Here is a 17585-nt window from a genome sequence, read left to right as displayed (position 1 = left end):
TTACTGTGGGACACAGAGCTGGGTCATAAGGGTGATAAAACCTCCACACAGGGAGTTTGGGTGGGAGGAATGTACATACACACACGAGCGTGTGCGCACACACACACACATGCATACAGTAACAACAAGCCCATTTGGAATGCATGATTCAGGGGTTATGTAATTGTGCTCAATCAGAGTTTTTTTCGCTGGAGTTCTGTGGAATTAGCCAAATCATCCAGAAAAACATTACAATCTAGGAAATTTTAAACACTTCAAGGATCCGGTAAGTTGATTATCCGTTCTTGTTGCACGCCGGTAAACATTCATTTTCCCATTTTGGCATCAAAAACACACAAAAGATTCATGTCAAAACCACTCTGCCATCCCATAGGCCACCCAATCCTGGCGACCGCACACACACTTCTTGGCTATGATTCACATCCCCTGCTACATGTATGACACATCCACAGTTACACTCGGTTCCAGGACTCCTCATCTCCCAAATGGTGCCTTCTGTTCTCATTCTGGGCTTCTATGAAAAGATCCAACAAAAGGAGGGCCCTGAGCAGGCCTGGTTTCATTTTCCCTGCTTTTTTTTTTTGTCATTGAGAAAAGGCAGCTGGCACCTCCCTGAATTTCTGCGAAAGCGATGGAAAAATACACTTCTTTTGCTTACAACTATTGTGTTTTTTAACGGTGATTACACAGTCCTATAATTCCTCTGAATTAGGAAAAAAAGGGGGCCGATTAAGGTGTCCAACGAGGCTCCTCTCTAGAGAGATCCCTGCCCGTCTCAGAGAGGGAACATTGGATTCCTAAATGGTGATGCTCACCGCACACTGAAAATGGAGGCACAGTGCATCCTTTGCATTTTTATAGGCCTACTTTGCATACTGGATCTAAGTGGGTCAATTGAGGAGTAACTTAAAGTCCTACTGCAATTAAATTGCGCCTTTTTTTGTTCGCCTCAGCATCCATATCTAATCTTTAAAACACATCTCCTGCGTATTTGTGGGAAAAAAATGCCCCTTAATTTTGCATTTATGTGACATCCATCAAAGTAGATAGCAAAGTGAACCAGACAGCCACAGGAGCTACAGACTGAACATCTTGTTCTGCACCTTTTCCAGTGAGCAAGAAAACATTCACTGGGAGAAAAAAAAAAGTGCACGGCTAACGCCACTTTCCGGGCTAGATTAGCGCTAATTAGCCGCTTAGCCGCAGCACATTAAACAGCAGGTAAACGTAGCTCGCAAAAGTCAACTCAGTTCACTTAAGACGTTGGTGGGGCTTTTTACTTTTCAATACCATGAACAGCACGCTATATCTGCCCGGGACATGCAGACAGCAGCATGAGTTTGTTTACTCTGTCTTCCCTAAGGTGGAACGCAATCACTCCAGCAGGCTGCCAGCTGCTGTCAATCAAACAGACACTGACACGCCCCTCCAGCCAGCATTTCTGATACCTCCCAAAAGGCCTTTTTTTTCTCTCTTCCTTTTAATAACAAAAAACTCTTAACAATACACTTCAAAACATGACAGTATTCTTGCCTAGAAAAAGGGATGTGATTTCAGCAAAAAAAAAGTGCTTTAAAGATTAAAAAAAACATATTTACTTAATTTATATTCTTTAAATAAAGCAAATAACCAGTCAAAAGAGACAGAATTAGAAATGCTTGAGACGTCGCTGTGCGTCGTAATCACCCATCAATGCATAAACCAATTGACTTTGTCATATTGCTAAAATAGCATGTAATTTGAAGTCAACTCTAATGATGTTTATATAAATGACAAAGTCATGGCTTGCCAGGCGGTATGTGTGGTTGCTGTTTTCATGGTATAATTGCAAAGGGACAGCCTCAGATAATGCTCATTGATCGAAACCCATTGATTGTAATCCTCACTGAGACACTAGCTTCCCCTTTGAGTGAGCAATGTATACTGTATCTTTATATGCTTTAACTAAGTCCACAACATAGGCAGGTCTTATAATTTGATTAGAAAATTCCAAGTATAAAATCATAATTTGAATGTGAAAACCAGATATTAGAGTGCTCTCCTTTATATCACGTCCAACCAACCTTCCTCATAAGCACACTATATGAACCTGACATCATGTTTATTTGATGACAATAACATAGTTTGGTCAATATAGTGCAATAAGTGCAAAGCAATCAGAACAAATGAAATCGATAAGGGATAGAGAATCTGCGAATGCTTGTATAAAAATAGGTGTTACATTGATTAAAATATCAGTATTACACAACATAATTAATACTTCAAATATTTTCTGAATTTTGTTTGATAACATATCAATTCTACATATTAAGAATGAATACCCATATTCATTTTTAATATAATAATCTCCTTTATGAGAGCTCAATGAAGGCTAACTCGCCTTCCAATTCCAAAAAGTGCAGAAAGCATACAAAGACACTTTTTTTTTTTTCATCTTCTTCAAATGACGCAGTCTTTTTTGAACATTGGGGGTGTGCCACTCTCAAAAAAAGCCACTTTTACAATGCAGAGCTACAGTAAATGAAACTACAAACATAAGCCTTTTTTCCAGAGGATCATGGAGTATGATGACACAGGTAATATTGATGTAGAATCAAAAGTTTTGAAAAGACATGGCAGATTATATCAATAAATACTTACTTACAGACTACAGCAGAAAATAGTCCTACACAGTTTTGATGATCTGCTGTACAGTGTTTTTGTCCAGGAGTGATTCTTATAAACATTTCTTTTCTGATTCACAATATACCTTATGTATGGTTATATTCCTGAAAATGAAAGTTGGGTAAGATTTACCTGTACACTTACATTTTGTGTGTTATTCGATCTTCACCATAGAAAAATAGATTTTGCATCATCAGTTAAGTAGAGCAATTTTGTTCATCCATGTTTCAGAAAGCTGTATCCATTCCTGTAATGTCATGTTTCAGAAATAAGAATAAGATTGTTCGGCACACCCCGTTTCAACTCCTTTGCTTTTGCTTGTTTGTGTTGTGCCAAGGCACCCTAAAAACTGAGCCAGAGTTTCAAGGAGGGTCTAGAGAGAAAATGCTTCATTACGTCAGTGATTCTGTTGCTCAGAACTGGCTAAAGGTGGTCTGTTTCTCAAGAACTTCGAGGTAATCGGGCTCAGACTGAAGTTTAGCTTTTAGCTCCAAATATTCATTTCTGTTGGGCTCAACATAAACAGTACTGGGAGCTGTGCCATAGAGCACTGTTTCTCTTATCCTCTCCGGGTGCAAGAACTGACGTCTGACATCAAAATTTGGGTTGTACGTGTACGACACAGGCCCTGTGTACTTGTACTCTAAATTGGCACCTGCTGGAATGGATGCCATTGACGGATGGGGGGGTTGCTTATCCTGCTCGAGGATGCCTCTGAAGAAATGGTCTGCATCCGGGACAGGGGAGGGGTTTTCACGTGGCTCGATGGTGCTTACACTGTACGCAGGGCTCCTCATCGTACTGCTATCCCTGTCATCATCCGGGGTACTCCTGTATGTGACCTTGAGCTCATGGAGGTCACGGTAATCCTCAACTGTGTTCCCTTCTCGTGATCTGTAAATGGGGTTTTTGCACATATGACCCATGGGGTGGGGGATGTATTCGTAGACGTGACCGGCTGGGGCCTTAACTTTTGGGCCTGATCGGTTGCTGTAGAGGCTGTACTGCAAGTTAAACGAGCTGACATCTGAATTGTTGGTGCTAGTGCGGTCACTTTGAGACTTTTTGCGCTTTTTCATGACCACAACAAACAGCCCAGCTGCCACAAAGACGGACATGATGAAAACAAGCAGGAGACTGAGGATTAGGACAGAGAGCGGGACAGTGCTGCTGGGAGTGTCGAACTTCTGCGGGGCGTTTGTGGTGACGACTCTGTCGTCCATTGGCTCTTCCGTTGGGGGAGTTGGCGAGACGTAAGCATCAGAGTAGTCCGGGCAGAGCTGCTCTGACTGGATCGAGCGTACATCCATTCCTGTGTGGCGTCTGGGCGTCTCACACACCACCTCGTTAACCACAGTTCCTGCACTGAGCTGCTCCAGCCATATCTTCATCCCCACTATGTCGCAAGAGCAGTCCCAAGGGTTTTCAAACAGATCTATCTGCACCAGCAGCTTCAGCTGATCTAAAACACCACTCACAGGCAGGTTTTGAAAATGGTTGTTGCGCAGATTAAGCCTAGATAGGGAGAGGCTGGAAAAGATGCCCACAGGTAAGGTTTTCAGGAGGTTATTGTTGAGGAAAAGCAGCTGGAGATTAGGGAGGTAGCGGAAAGTGCCCGCATCAACCTCCTTGATTTTGTTGTACTCTAAATAAAGGTACTGCAGGTTCTGCAAACCAAAAAACATTTCTCCTGTAAGCCTGTCCATGAGATTACCATTTAAATACAGCCTACGCAGGTTGGTTAAATCCCCAAAAGCCCGGTCGTGGATCAGACTTATCCTGTTGTTTCCCAAGTGAAGCAAATCCAATCCTCTGGCATCAACAAAATCTGATCTCCGTACCACAGGGATGTAATTTCCAGTGAGATACATCTTTTTAGGATTGTATGGCTTGGGTTTTAGATCGGAAATGCTTTCAATCTTTCTCTCTTGACAGTTGACATTAAGCCCGATTTCAGATATCTGCAGGTTACAAGTGCAGGCAGTGGGACAGTCCAAAGGCACAGGAGATTTGGTCTGAAAAGCAATAATTGGGCCATAATTGTAAGGGTTACCACCTGGTATTCGGGAAGTGGGCTTTAACCTAGTTCTGTTGAATTGCCTTGTGCCCTTGGTAGGCCTAGAAGAGGACCTAAATACAGCCGAGGAGGTTGCAGAGGCTGTGACTGCAGCAGGTGTGGTCTGATAATATCCATTAGTGCTGCTTGGGGGTGCGGGCCTGACTGTTTCTTCTAGGGGTCTTCTTGGGCAGAGTTCCTGTTTGGACACCTCATCCAGGTCCCTACCATGGAGCCTGAACGGTGTCTCGCATACCACTTCTCCTACCAGAGCCGTATATGCTATACTCTCCAGCCAAGCCTTCAGAGCAATGAGCTCGCAGGAGCAATTCCACGGATTCTCCTCTAGCTGTAATTCCACAACTTTGTCCATGTGCTCCAGGAGGCCGATGTAAGGGAACATTTTTAACCGGTTCCCCCTCAGGTCCAAGTGCGTAAGCGGGACATTCCGGAAGATATTTGGGGGCATGACAGAAAGCAGGTTGTCGTTTAAAATCATCACTGTCAGTTGGTGCAGTTTGCTCAAGGCGTTGGGCTCTATATTGGTGATGTAATTATAATCAATCTGTAGATATTCCAAACTCTCCAGTCCTGCAAAGGTGTCATCCCTCAAAACTTCAATCTTGTTATTATTCAGGTGCAACCTTTTTAATCCCTGGAGTCCATTGAAGGCACCTGACTCTATCTCTGAGATATCATTGTTCCCCAAGTGCAGGATGGTCACCCCTGTGTAATTGATGAAATCGTTGACTGACAGCTTCTTCAGGAGGTTCCCTGTCAGCAGGAGGTGGTACATGGAGAAATGCACTGGGCTGACCTCCGTCAGTCTGATGATCCCCCGATTCTCGCAGCTCACCGTCAGGATCCCTTCCTTCTCCTCGCATGTACACAGGTTTCGACAGATCTCCCCATAATTGTCATACATCTCGACCAGCCTCAGAGATGATGCAATCAGAAGGATTATTTTTAGGATCCAGATATGCATTTTTCCTGGGAGAGGATGCCCCAGCTCACTCAAGTGCGGTACCAGTATGAGGTGTCATCTAAGGAGGAAAAGAAAAGGACGGTTTCTGTTTGATACAATGCAAAGACTATGTAAAACAAGTGCAGTATTTACAAAATGCATACATAATCGACTCCTGAAGGAGCCGACCCCCCTCTGATGAACAAGTATGCACAAGACATTCATAACAAACACACACAGGCAGAGACAAGTAGGCCTATTAATGCTCGCTCATTATGCAGATGTTTAATGTCGGCATCATTTCGGTTTTGAGGGTGTCAGGAAAAGAAAGCGATGAGGATGAATCTCTAACAAATGCATACTTCGATAATATATAATCAAGTTGATAACACAACTACCCGCGGTGGATGGCCACTGCGCATTTTTGATAGCTCGCCTGAATTCCAATCCATCTTGGGAGGGAAAAAAAAGCCTTCGCCATCCTCCGTGTGCAGACTCATACATCTGGTCATTTACTAATTCAATCCCTTGAGAATGACCACAAATAAAGGCGCACTGTCAAAATATCTCATGCCTCATCGCGTCGTGCGATATCATGTCGCGTCTCCTGTTTTTTTTATTTTTAGGATGCACTCTTTTCTCCAAACTAACATTAAAATCGCCAAGATGCAACTCCTATCTCCGCACATAAAGATTTCTCACTCACCCCGCATACCCGACGACTTGGTAACAGTGGGGAAACTGTCGGATCCCTTCTCTCCGCCTCCGTCCAAACAACATGAGGACGGGGAATTTATGCGCCTGTTATGATTCAAACGATCCGGGGTTAAGAAAGAAAGAAAAAAAATATGCCGGCTCTCATAAACGGATCGGCTGAGAGAAGCAGTCCGCGTTCATCTTAAAATCCGGCCTGCGATCGAAAATGTGAATATCAGCCTACAAGGCGACAGTCGCAGCCCTTCTTCTGCCCACGGGCGAAAAAAGAAATGAGAGGAGTTGATCAAAGGCGAATAAGCAAGTGTTGATGATCTCATGGCGCATCTCTGATCGAAATAGCATTTTGACGGGGGGTAAATAAATCTATAATCAAGTATTCTGTAAGGCATCTGCTATATAGAAGGTTACAGATAGTCTCCCTCTCTCTCTCTTTCCCTCTATCTTTCCCTCCCCTCTCTCTCTCTCTCCGCCACAGACGCGTGATTGCGCGTGCACAGACTCACGCGCATAGACATACACACACACACACACACACACACAAGCTCACACACACATTTGCGCTCCTTAAAAAGAACACAAAAGCCTACACATCGACCGAGTAAATCTCCCCAAGTATGCGCATTTTAACATACAAGGACACGCTCTTTGCTGCATGGGTGCTCTCTGTAAGCGGTGCACGCACTTTCATCACATTTTTTATTTTTTGAGTTTATTACCATAACCTCGAGAAATGCCCACCGCCTGTGGAAATAATATAGATAACTTGAGCGCCTATCTTCGCTTCGCGTCCCCGCGCGGAAGCAACGGAACATTATTCGGAACGAATAAAACTGTGATGATAAATGTAAGCATAAAAATGCAGGCTCTGTGCTTGTTATTGCCATAGCAGCCGCAGACACCTTGCTTAACAGCATTTTAAAATCCGGATCAACTTCAGCAATGCAACTGAACGGGAGAAAGGGATTTCAGCACCACGGACAGATCCCCGAAATGTTAAAACGCCTCAGCGCAGACACAGAGAAAGAAAAAACATTGTCCTCTTACCGTTCTGATCCCGGTAAACGCCAAAGCATCCCGAAAATCACGGCTGTGCGCCTTCTTTTTGCTCCAACCTCACAGAAAACATGGATTTCACCGCCCGCCCTTCCGTCGGCTGTCAAAAATGGAAAAAAAAAAATCCTTAAAGTCAAGTCTCCTCGGTGTTTAGCTCCATAAACCAGGCGATCGGAGAGCACACATACAGTCTCATTCAGGCCAATAACGTGCCAGCCAGCGCGGCAAAGCGGGATCCTGTATTCTTCCAGCAGCGAGTGAAATTAGCAGCATCATCTCGGAAAAAGAGCCAAAACCAAAGTTCGAACATGGTGAAGAAAAGGGGGCGAATAAAAACTCCGTAATCCCACATCAGACAGGACTTGCCGCATGCATTTTAACTGTGACTTTCATCCATGCGCACTGGCGAAGCGGAGGAGAGGAGGCACGAATCCCCTTGTCTGCTGCCAGTGGTGCGGCTTGTACCAGTTTATGTATAGATCTGCCCAAGGTCTCTTTTATTTCAATCGCAGGAGCGTCCAAATCGACCGGAGATCAGTGGATACGTTCCTCCAGCTTCTGCCTCAAAAGCAAGAATCCGATCCCCTTCCTCCAGTCCTGCATTGGTCATAAGATATCCTTATGCTTTATCTTCCCACCAACGTTTCAACTAGTGGAACTTGATCTTGGTTGGTGCAAACCAGCGCATCCCCTACAGCGATAAACATATTATGAAACAATTACCATAGTATGACAGCTGGAATCACTCGTAAAAACGCATAAATCCCCCAATCTCAGGACTGTCACAGCGCGGAAATGAAAAGCAATTTAATGCGTGCAATACTCTTTAAGGGGGTATGGTAATGTGGAAAGGGTGGGGGGAGTTACGGGGGAGAGAAGGAGGCTGGAAGAAGACCCGTAGAGGGCAGCACAATGATGAAAAAGGCGTCTTGGCAGGCTTGCGTTTCCAGGCTGCACTTTGGAAGTCAGTGCGTTTTAATTCAGCAGCAACCGTCATTTGATTTGTCACTCAGCGCTTTGGCTGTTTTTCCGCCAAAGCGAGCGTCTCATTTCCATGCTTTTGAAAGTCACAACTGGACGTATGGAGCCTTTTTCCTTTTTGTTTTTATAATGCCATAATAGTTCCATGAAGAGAGGCGGGGAGCACACTGCCCTGACACTCATCCTGGCATTTATAATGTCTGCTTATTATTCCGTCTTGAAAGACAGGTTTCAAATGATTGCAGAATGCTGTGCACTACTGGAATATTTAACTGAACACCTGCCTTTACACAACCAAGGTGGTCATTTTTTATTTTATTTTTGCTGTGTACTAACTCTGTTGCAATAAAAGAATGACAGGACCCTAACTCTTCCCTAATGTGTGTGTTTTTCTCTTACAATAGAATTAAACACACAAAAGCATTAAAAGTTTTTCTGGGTAAAAACACAAACGTATTTATAAATAGAATTAGTTGCATATAGAGTACAACATCGGGACATTTTACTCTGTGTATCACTCAGCCGCAGCCAGGTGCTCTGAATACTGTTAATTAAAATTACAGCAGACCGTGTATGTCTACATTAATCAAGCTGGAACCTCTGAATCACATAACAGACTCTTATTTCACTGGTTGATGATAAATGAAAACAGATAAATGTGCATAATAAAAGACAGCTGATCTGTGGTGACATGTAGACACAGAGTGCAGGAGAATGTTTGGGTTGCTTGGCAACAAAAGTCCAGTTTCAGTTAAGGTGGTGGAGCAAAAAGTCAGCTGTGGGTGCCGCTTGTTTAACTGTTGTATAAAAGCAATATCACACGAGAGGGAGTGATGTTATACCGAATATCAGCACGGCTGACAGTATAGCATCACAACCCTTTTTGTCCCCTTTCCCCGCTCTTGAAAATACGCGGCATCGTTACCGAGCAACCATTTTCCTTGTTATTTTATTGTTAAAAATTTCGAACCTAGTTTTAGCTTTGAGCTAAAACCAAGCAGGAAGTTACTGTTACGTTTCCCCAGAAACAAAACCTGAAGGACAGGGGTCGCGGTTTGCACATGTCCAAAAAGGGTCAAAGCAAAGTGTTGCTTGGCAACAAAATCCAGTTTCAGTTAAGTTGTGGAACTAGTTGGGTTGGTGGAGCAAAAAGTACTATTTGCCACTTGTTACACTGTCGTATAAAAGCAATATCACACGAGAGGGAGTGATGTTATACCAAATATCAGCACGGCTGTGATTCTAAGGATTCAGCTGTGATGATATTCAATCACAACCCTTTTTGTCCCCTTTACCAGCTTTTGAAGATACACGGCATTGTTTAAAATTTTATACTTAAAATTTAAAACCTAGCTTTAGCTTTGAGCTAAAGCCAAGCAAGAAGTTACTGTTAGGTTTCCTTGGAAACAAAACAAAAGGGGTCGCGGTTTGGGAAACTAACCAAACAAAATGTCCAAAAAGGGTCAAAGCAAAATGAGCCCTTTGGGTTTCTAAAAGGTGGCGGTGGGAATAAAACTCCACACAGCCACCCACTGATTCTATCAAACTGATAGACGAACGAAAGAATAGAACCCAAAACAAAGGAGAAGTGGGAGTCTCTGGCCAAAGGAATAACACCTCTTTAAACACACACTCAACTTAGATTTTCACTCAGAAACACAGAAAGAGAGCTGATGGTGTTGACTCGCTGGAGACAAAAAAAACAACTAAAAAGGGAAACCCCCGCTTCCTAATATAGCCTCTCATTGCCATCAGCTGAGGGAGAACATCACAGGTGCACCCAATAGCTTCTGATCAGCAAAGGAAAAAGTTAAAATGACCAAATTCGAATGTTAGCCTTTCCCGCTTCAGCGTTCCGACGGAAAGCACATCAGTATGTCCCAGGGCCGAAGCTGCCGCTAGCTTCGGGGCTAACTCTGTACGCACACAGCAGCGAGCAGGAAGAAAGACACTGGAGCGCCGCTTCAGTCTTGAGGAGTATGTGGCTTAATTACACACACGGCCTTACTGTTCCGATCCCCGTTCACTCTGGTAACTCATGCGCACACACTCACTTCCTGTCTCTCTCACTCATTTCAGGAGGAGAACATACTGGCTTCAGCGTTGTTGTCAGGGGTTAGGCAGACCTAGGACAGATCTATTTATTCTTTATATTTAGCTTTTCAAAATTATATGCACTAATTAATGCACAAGAAACCTCCATAGCCATTGTGGTAGTTCCAGTAGAATTCCAGTAGTGTGATTTAGATTAACAGGCTTGATCTGTCAACTCAAAATGCTACACATCCCTGCCGAGGATAGCCTTTAACCCATTTTAACTGAGCACAGTGGGTATTAAAGTTACATCACTCAAACAAGGTCAAGCAAACAATCATCACTACACCTCATATCTCTTTCCATGGATTAAGCCTATAGTCCCGGAAAAACACACATTTACAAGAGATCTGCATTGAAAGAAGTGAATGTACTGCAGGATTAGGCTTAATCCAGTTTTGCACCAAATACTCGAGCCTGCTAATGCTGCCATGTAGCTGTAAGCGCTCTGTATTTCACCAAATCATGGCTTATTTGGCCCTTGTTGAAAGAGCAAATCGAGTCAAAGCCACAGCTGCCCTCTTCCCCTCTCGCTGTGGGACATAAAACTTTCTTAAAGCACTTAACTAAACCCCTGAATAGAAAATCGAATTAAATCTAGCATATGGTGGGCTGCCATGTCCAAAGAGATTTCCCACTTAGTCAGTATTGTGTGGTAATAAGTCAACTCTTATGCTCTCTTTAGCATGTGAGGAGCGACAATATAAGCGGATGTGGCATGCATGCCGCCTTACCGGAATTAGCTGTGGAGATGCTTTGAATTATCTTAAAGTCTCAAGCTCTGTAATCGTATTAACAGTGGTCTATCCTTTGGGGATGGACAAATCTGTATCTACGGAGCCCCGGCTGGAATACAGCGACGAGAAACTAGTGCAGCGGGGTGTTTGCTCCTTCCCTCTGGAAGGGACCGGCTCCCCTGAGAGGAATCGGAGCATCAAAGAGAGGGGAGACGCTGTCCTAAAACGACTTTGTGTACTGCTGATGGGAGAGGTAGATACCCTTGGATGATGATGGCGGTGTGTGTTTTTGTGGAAGTTTTATAGATATAACTTTGTTGCATTAAAAGTTTGTCTGCACACTGTGCGTTCTCAGAGAATGATTTCATGTGCATACAGAGTTTCACGTCTGTCATTTGCAGGGCCTTGGTCGTGGTCCAACTACATTCATGTTTGCATAGAGATTTAATAGTTCAATGGCCGCTTTGTAGTTGCTACAACACTCACAAACTTTGGGCCATTGTGTTCCTCAGTAATCCCAGATAGGATTGTCTTGTTTAGGACAGATTTAGGTGCGAGGCCAAGTAATGACTATTACCAGAGTGTGTCGAGGCCGAAATAAGAAGGGATTGAGAGTCAAGACGAGACCAGTGCAAGACTCACTTACAACTAGAAAACAGTAGGCGCCTCGTAAATTCATCAGAAATATTCACATCACACCAAAAACAAAAAAAAAATCAAGTAATAAGTGAGTTAATGATGTCACAATGCTAGCTGCAATTGAATACGGTGTCCCTGCAGTTGCGGTCTTGTCTAGTCTCGAAATAAAGTATCCTGAGTCCTCTTAGTCTGAGACAAGAGAGAGTCAAATTGTGTTAAAGTCCGAGACGAGACCTAGACTTTCAAGAACTGGACTTTAGACATTACCCGCATTTCTTGGCAGTTGTCATATGACTCTGCTGCATTGATATCAATTATTAAAATTGGCATCATAACTCCGTCTCACTTGTTGGTTAACTTGGCCGACTTTTAAGCCACTTTGCCTGCACGATCACCGCGTCTCTCTGTCTTTCTCCCCCCAGGCACTGTAGTCGTGAATGACAGCTGGCCTCAGTCATGAGGGGTACACTCGCTTCACATAAGTGTCATTGGCATTTTAAAGTCTAGACCCCGAATTTAAGACGATCCCACATTTTCAGATGTATGTCAAGAGAAAAAAACCTCTATAACACAACACGACAAGGTGTCTCCCAGTGAGCTAGACAGTTGTGGTCTCGACTAGTGTTGAAATAAAATCTGAGTCCTCTTTGTCGGTGACTGTGACAAGACTAAGTACAAATATGTAAGTCAGAGATAAGACTGAGACTAAAGTGAGACTAAAACTAGAGTGGACAATCCTTGCACATACACCCATCATTTCTTCAAAGACGTTTGGACTACTTTTCTATGTAGCTTTAGTTTACCTACTAGATTTCTCTCTCAGGTTGCTAAAGTGCAACTTTTCCCAGTGTGAAGTTATTGGGAGAGTCGCTCTCCTAACACCGCTTGTATTACCACACACAAGGCTGTTCCTGTGTGTGTGCATTAACATGACATCCCTTCATCACAAAGGCTAATGGGTTCATACAAACACGGAAGCTATTATCATAGATCAGCTGAATTAAACACATTATATTATAATCAGGCCTGGAACAAATGATTAAGTAATTAAATGCTAATTAAAGTTCATGCTATGGGGACTGTAACATGTATCTTTTGCATGAACCTGACTGTTTCTTTAAACAATGCCATGAAAGATGTTCCTCTGATAATGTCATCACCATTAGCAGCTGCTTAGTAATGCAGAGCATACTGTACTGTAGCTAAGCTAAGGTCGAATAGCTGAAATCCATCCATTTTTTGAAAGTTGTTTCAGCTTTATTTTGAATTGAAGTTTAGCTGGCGTCTTGGCATGGTTTGGTGCTGTTGGCACGTTACAGCTGCGCGACTGTGCCAGACAAGCATTTATGAAGCAGAACAGGGGTTTAGTGCAGGTAATGCAATTAGAGCACGCTCCATCTTCACATAATGTGCTTTTCAGGCAGCAAGAATGAACATTTTGTTTTCATTTGGACACGGAAAAGTACAATGCGCTTTGACAAACAAACTTATTCAGAGCAGCATAAACATGAACTGTTCATAATAAGTTTTGATGGCATTCTTATCCAAGTTGGGGACTGTGCGATATCAAAATAAAAGCCTTCTGGTGGACAGGCGATGAGCCAAAAGGAGTAGGCAGGGAAATAATGAAATGTGTCTTAAAGAAACATCTCAGTGAGGACATACAATACAGCGATGCACCATTTGTTGGGCTTGTAATTGATTCGACAACGGCATGTTTAGACCAAATCTTTCATGGAATACATTTAATTTTACAGTTCTGTTTGATAAATGGAGTTAGTGTAGGTTTTTGTTGTGGATAAATATGAAGCCACCAAGTGTGATTTCCTACTCTGTATCCGTGTAGTACATGAGGTCAGCTCAGAAAAAAAGCAACAAACTAGAATTACCGCCTTGAGGTTGTAGGCCTCCGCCAACTAGTCAAGTTGAAGTTACATTTCTGTCTGTGTAGACTCGAGATGTTGGAGTAATTAAACAAAAGGTATTAAGTGTATGTTTTGGCGAAATTGAAATTAATACTACAGGGACATGTATGATTCCAGTGAGTAGTTTCCAATGAGAAATGTGCTGCCATCACTTAGAGACTTCAATATTAGCAAGATCAAAGAGCTTGTTGTGGATTACCAGAGAAACAGGAGGATGGATTCATACAAGTACCTCGGGGTCTAAATAAATAAGACTTGGATTGGAGTGACAATATGAAGCATTATGCTGTCATAGTGACATTGACGGAGACATAAAAAGCAACAAAAAGCAGACTGGAAGCACCATCATGTAACTGTACTAACGTCTTAATATGACGGCTTCAAAGCGAAGCTAAAGGCCTTAACTACCTTAGCATGTAACATCAGCAACATAACATTCAGACCTATCATCATGCAGGACATGTATTGGAAATCTTTACTGTCTGCCATAATAGAAGGCAAATTCCTTTGTCAGCAGAGAGCCTGACATGTATTGTGCTCTGATTAACTTGGGAGGTCTCATCCGCCTTGTGTGTCCACAGGCCAATTGGTGCTGTTAGCAATTTCCGTCATAACCCACCAGGTCTAGACGGGTGTTTGGGGCCAGGATCCATTCACAATCCTGATAATATGAAATTAGAAAACAATTTTCCCTTGACAGTACAATCCAACTGGCACATCTTCTCGGCTTGATAACAAGATGCAGTGAAGAATTACGGAAGATTTCTCCGGGAGAAATTGCTTTACATAAACAATGACTAAGCCCTGGAAGCCCTATTTGGCCCTGTAATGGAATGAAGGCTAATGGGACAACCAAGGATGGATAGCATTGGGAAGTGAAAGCGTTGTATTGCTGTGTGCTGGTGTCACTCAACCAATCATAACACTAAATAGATTCCATCCTCCCAGAGCCACATTAAATGCAGCTATCACAACAGCAAATGCAATGAACACTAGCTGTATATTTAACACACAAAAACAAATATCAACACAAATCTTTGATATAAAATGCCTCTTTGGCTACTCCAATGTTATAGTTACCACATCCGACAGACAGAATTATAATGTCCTTGGGTCTGACTAGTGGATTACTCTGACACAGAGGATAAAAGGTTTCACTGCCTGGAAAATAACATCCTGGAATATGCTAGGGCATATTGAGGCCAGCAACAGGAAGTGAGAGAAAGTCACACAAGTCAAACAATTTCCGGCAGTAAAACATTGTTTAATTTCCGAAATACCTTTTTTTTTTTATCCTTTCTTTACAACTTTTGCCAAATGTACGATAATATAAATTATCCTTGACGTGATGACATCATTTAATTCCCTACCCCTCCTATTTAATCCTGTGATTTTAGCCATCTTAGTTGTATGGTTCAATGGATGGATTGTACGAAGCCCTAAGCAGCCATATATTGTATTTATTCAATTCAGTTGCAACTCTGGGGATACAAGATCTCGAGAAAACAACCAGAAATAACTTGTTATCACAGAAAAACAGAGTCATTAAAATGTATGAATGCTTGTCCACTTAGGGCTTCCATAGAATTGCCTACACTTGCTACAAATGTTCATGCTCCCCTTTGAATGAACTGTAATGTATGTCTTGATCACTCTATTTCTTTTTTCTTTAGCCATGATCAGGCCAAATTGTCAATTTGTCCAATATGAGTGAATACCCAAAATGTATATGCTCTTTGCAAATCTTAGCACTAGTATGCTAAGCTAACATGATTAACATTGTAAACAATATACCAAATTAACATCAACACATTCTCATTGTGAGCATGTTACCAGCATGAAGCTCCACTGTGTGCCTGAGTGCAGCCTCACAAAGCAGCCAGCATGTCTACAGACTCTTCAGGCCTTTTTAATAGCTTAAATGTGAAAACCCTTCATACATCAAACTCAACACTAAACACAAAGGTATTCAAAACACAAATCAATACTTAAATTATCCACCCAAAACAAACACATGCGGAGGGGGAAAGTTTCCATCAGTGTTGCCAGACTGGGCTGGTTTCTGCCCAGCTGGGCTTCTTTTGATTATCTAGGGATGCGGAAAATAGCGTTGGACTGGTAGATGAATATTTCATTTCAACATTCGGCAGGTTTTTTGACTAAAAACAAGCTGTCACTTTATGCTCAACAATGGTGCTTCCAGTCATTGTTTACCCATATGATTGACATGAGTTGTATTCAATCCTAGGACCTATTTACATTGACATTTCTTAAATCAGAAATATCGATTTAAGTCACATTCTATCATTAATCACTGCCTAAATAAAGCCTTATTTTTTTAAATATGCATTTAATGGCATATCCATTTATTTATATTTTTTTATTTATTCATGTTTGATTTTGGCAGTTTCATGCCTCCACAATCCTATAGTTTCAAAATAGGTTGGATTTTGGTGTTTTTTGTTTCATGCCAGACATTTCATGGCAGTATTTGATCACTTTATCGTGGTTTCACCACAATGCCAGGGGTGCATTTCGCATTTTGTGTATTTGATTGCCTAACTGCACTCTCTTTGGGTTGCGATAGCATATTTATCTTTGGTTATTTAATGCAAATTAGAAGCTTTGTATGCTTATGATCTGTTTTCTATTGCGTATGGAATTGTGTTATGGTTTTACACAGATTTCATGATGAACGTTTGTATGGATGTTATTTTGCAAGCCCCAAAGTCCCACTTGTTCCCTGATGTTGTTTGTCCCCACATGAGATTGTAATACCACTGTTCGGACCAAATACTAAAAACCATATTTAACTACACACCATTCATTTTGTAACCAAATTACTACTTGTAGGTAGATACTGTGACCAATCATTTCCAAATTATGCAGGCATTGGTGAACAACTGATGAACCAAACTCTTCAAACTCAATGCCCACTTCAGTGTCTTGAGGTTATTGCTGCAATGTCAAGAGTTCACTGCAATATGGGATTCAACTGGACTACAGTCTTTCCTGCATACATTCAAGCAAGCTCAGTAATTCATTGGACCTTTTTCAGTGGATATAAGATATTTATCCAGCTTTAAGAGAGAGAATGCTCCTCCAACTGTGCATGACTTTATTTAGTTTCTGTGCATTAACCGCATCAAAAGACATTATCTTTTGTCATGATGCAACCTGTCGATGGCACGGCCCTCTAATCAAAAGCACCGGGGCTACAGCCTGCGCATTCATCACAGCTCAGGATGATGTAGAGCTCTGGTGTGCGTTTCCACCAAAGAGCGAAGGCCCAGCTGCTCTGACAGCCATGATTGATGGTCAAAGCAGGCTGAGGGGTTGCACAGGGAGCCCTTCTCTTTGTTTTTCACCATGACTTGGCTCGAGTCAGCGTGAGCAAGGTAATTTAAAAATGTTGAATCGGTAACATGCAAACTTAACCAAGGGGGCCTTAATGAAACGAGCTGCTGACAATGCGATAAGTGCATCCTCACTGTATCAGGGAGTGGATGGGATTGACTTATTAGCTCCCTGCGCTGGGGAACAAAAGCAACGAACCATAACTGAGTCAAGTCCATTCATTTGACTGTAGTCAGCGAGCATGAAGGCTTTTAAGGTTATGAGAGCACTTTAGGGCCTGATGCGCAGGCAACAAAGTATGCTTTTGTAAGTTTAACTGACCGACCTGTGTGTTAATCATTCTGTCAGGAAACCAATCATTAGCGAGCTAAATCCATGCTGCTGCTTTTAAGATGTTT

General features: G+C 42.4%; 1 protein-coding gene across 1 annotated transcript; it reads right to left on the bottom strand.

The window, feature by feature from the left end:
* Positions 1–1363: 1363 nt before the first annotated feature.
* On the bottom strand, positions 1364–7877 carry LOC138603623 (SLIT and NTRK-like protein 5). Its single transcript, XM_069675493.1, has 2 exons — positions 7446–7877; positions 1364–5763 (listed from the first exon to the last, which is right to left on the bottom strand). The coding sequence occupies exon 2, from the start codon at positions 5703–5705 to the stop codon at positions 3078–3080; it is 2628 nt and encodes an 875-aa protein (XP_069531594.1). The 5' UTR covers positions 5706–5763; positions 7446–7877; the 3' UTR covers positions 1364–3077.
* Positions 7878–17585: the final 9708 nt, after the last annotated feature.

The sequence above is a fragment of the Semicossyphus pulcher genome, unplaced genomic scaffold (genome assembly GCF_022749685.1).
Source record: "Semicossyphus pulcher isolate SPU_LCO1_2020_fin unplaced genomic scaffold, fSemPul1.0.p SCAF_24, whole genome shotgun sequence".
NCBI classification, from domain to species: Eukaryota; Metazoa; Chordata; class Actinopteri; order Labriformes; family Labridae; genus Semicossyphus; species Semicossyphus pulcher.
The sequence above is the reverse complement of the archived record's forward strand: the minus strand, read 5'-3'. Positions and strand labels throughout refer to the sequence as shown.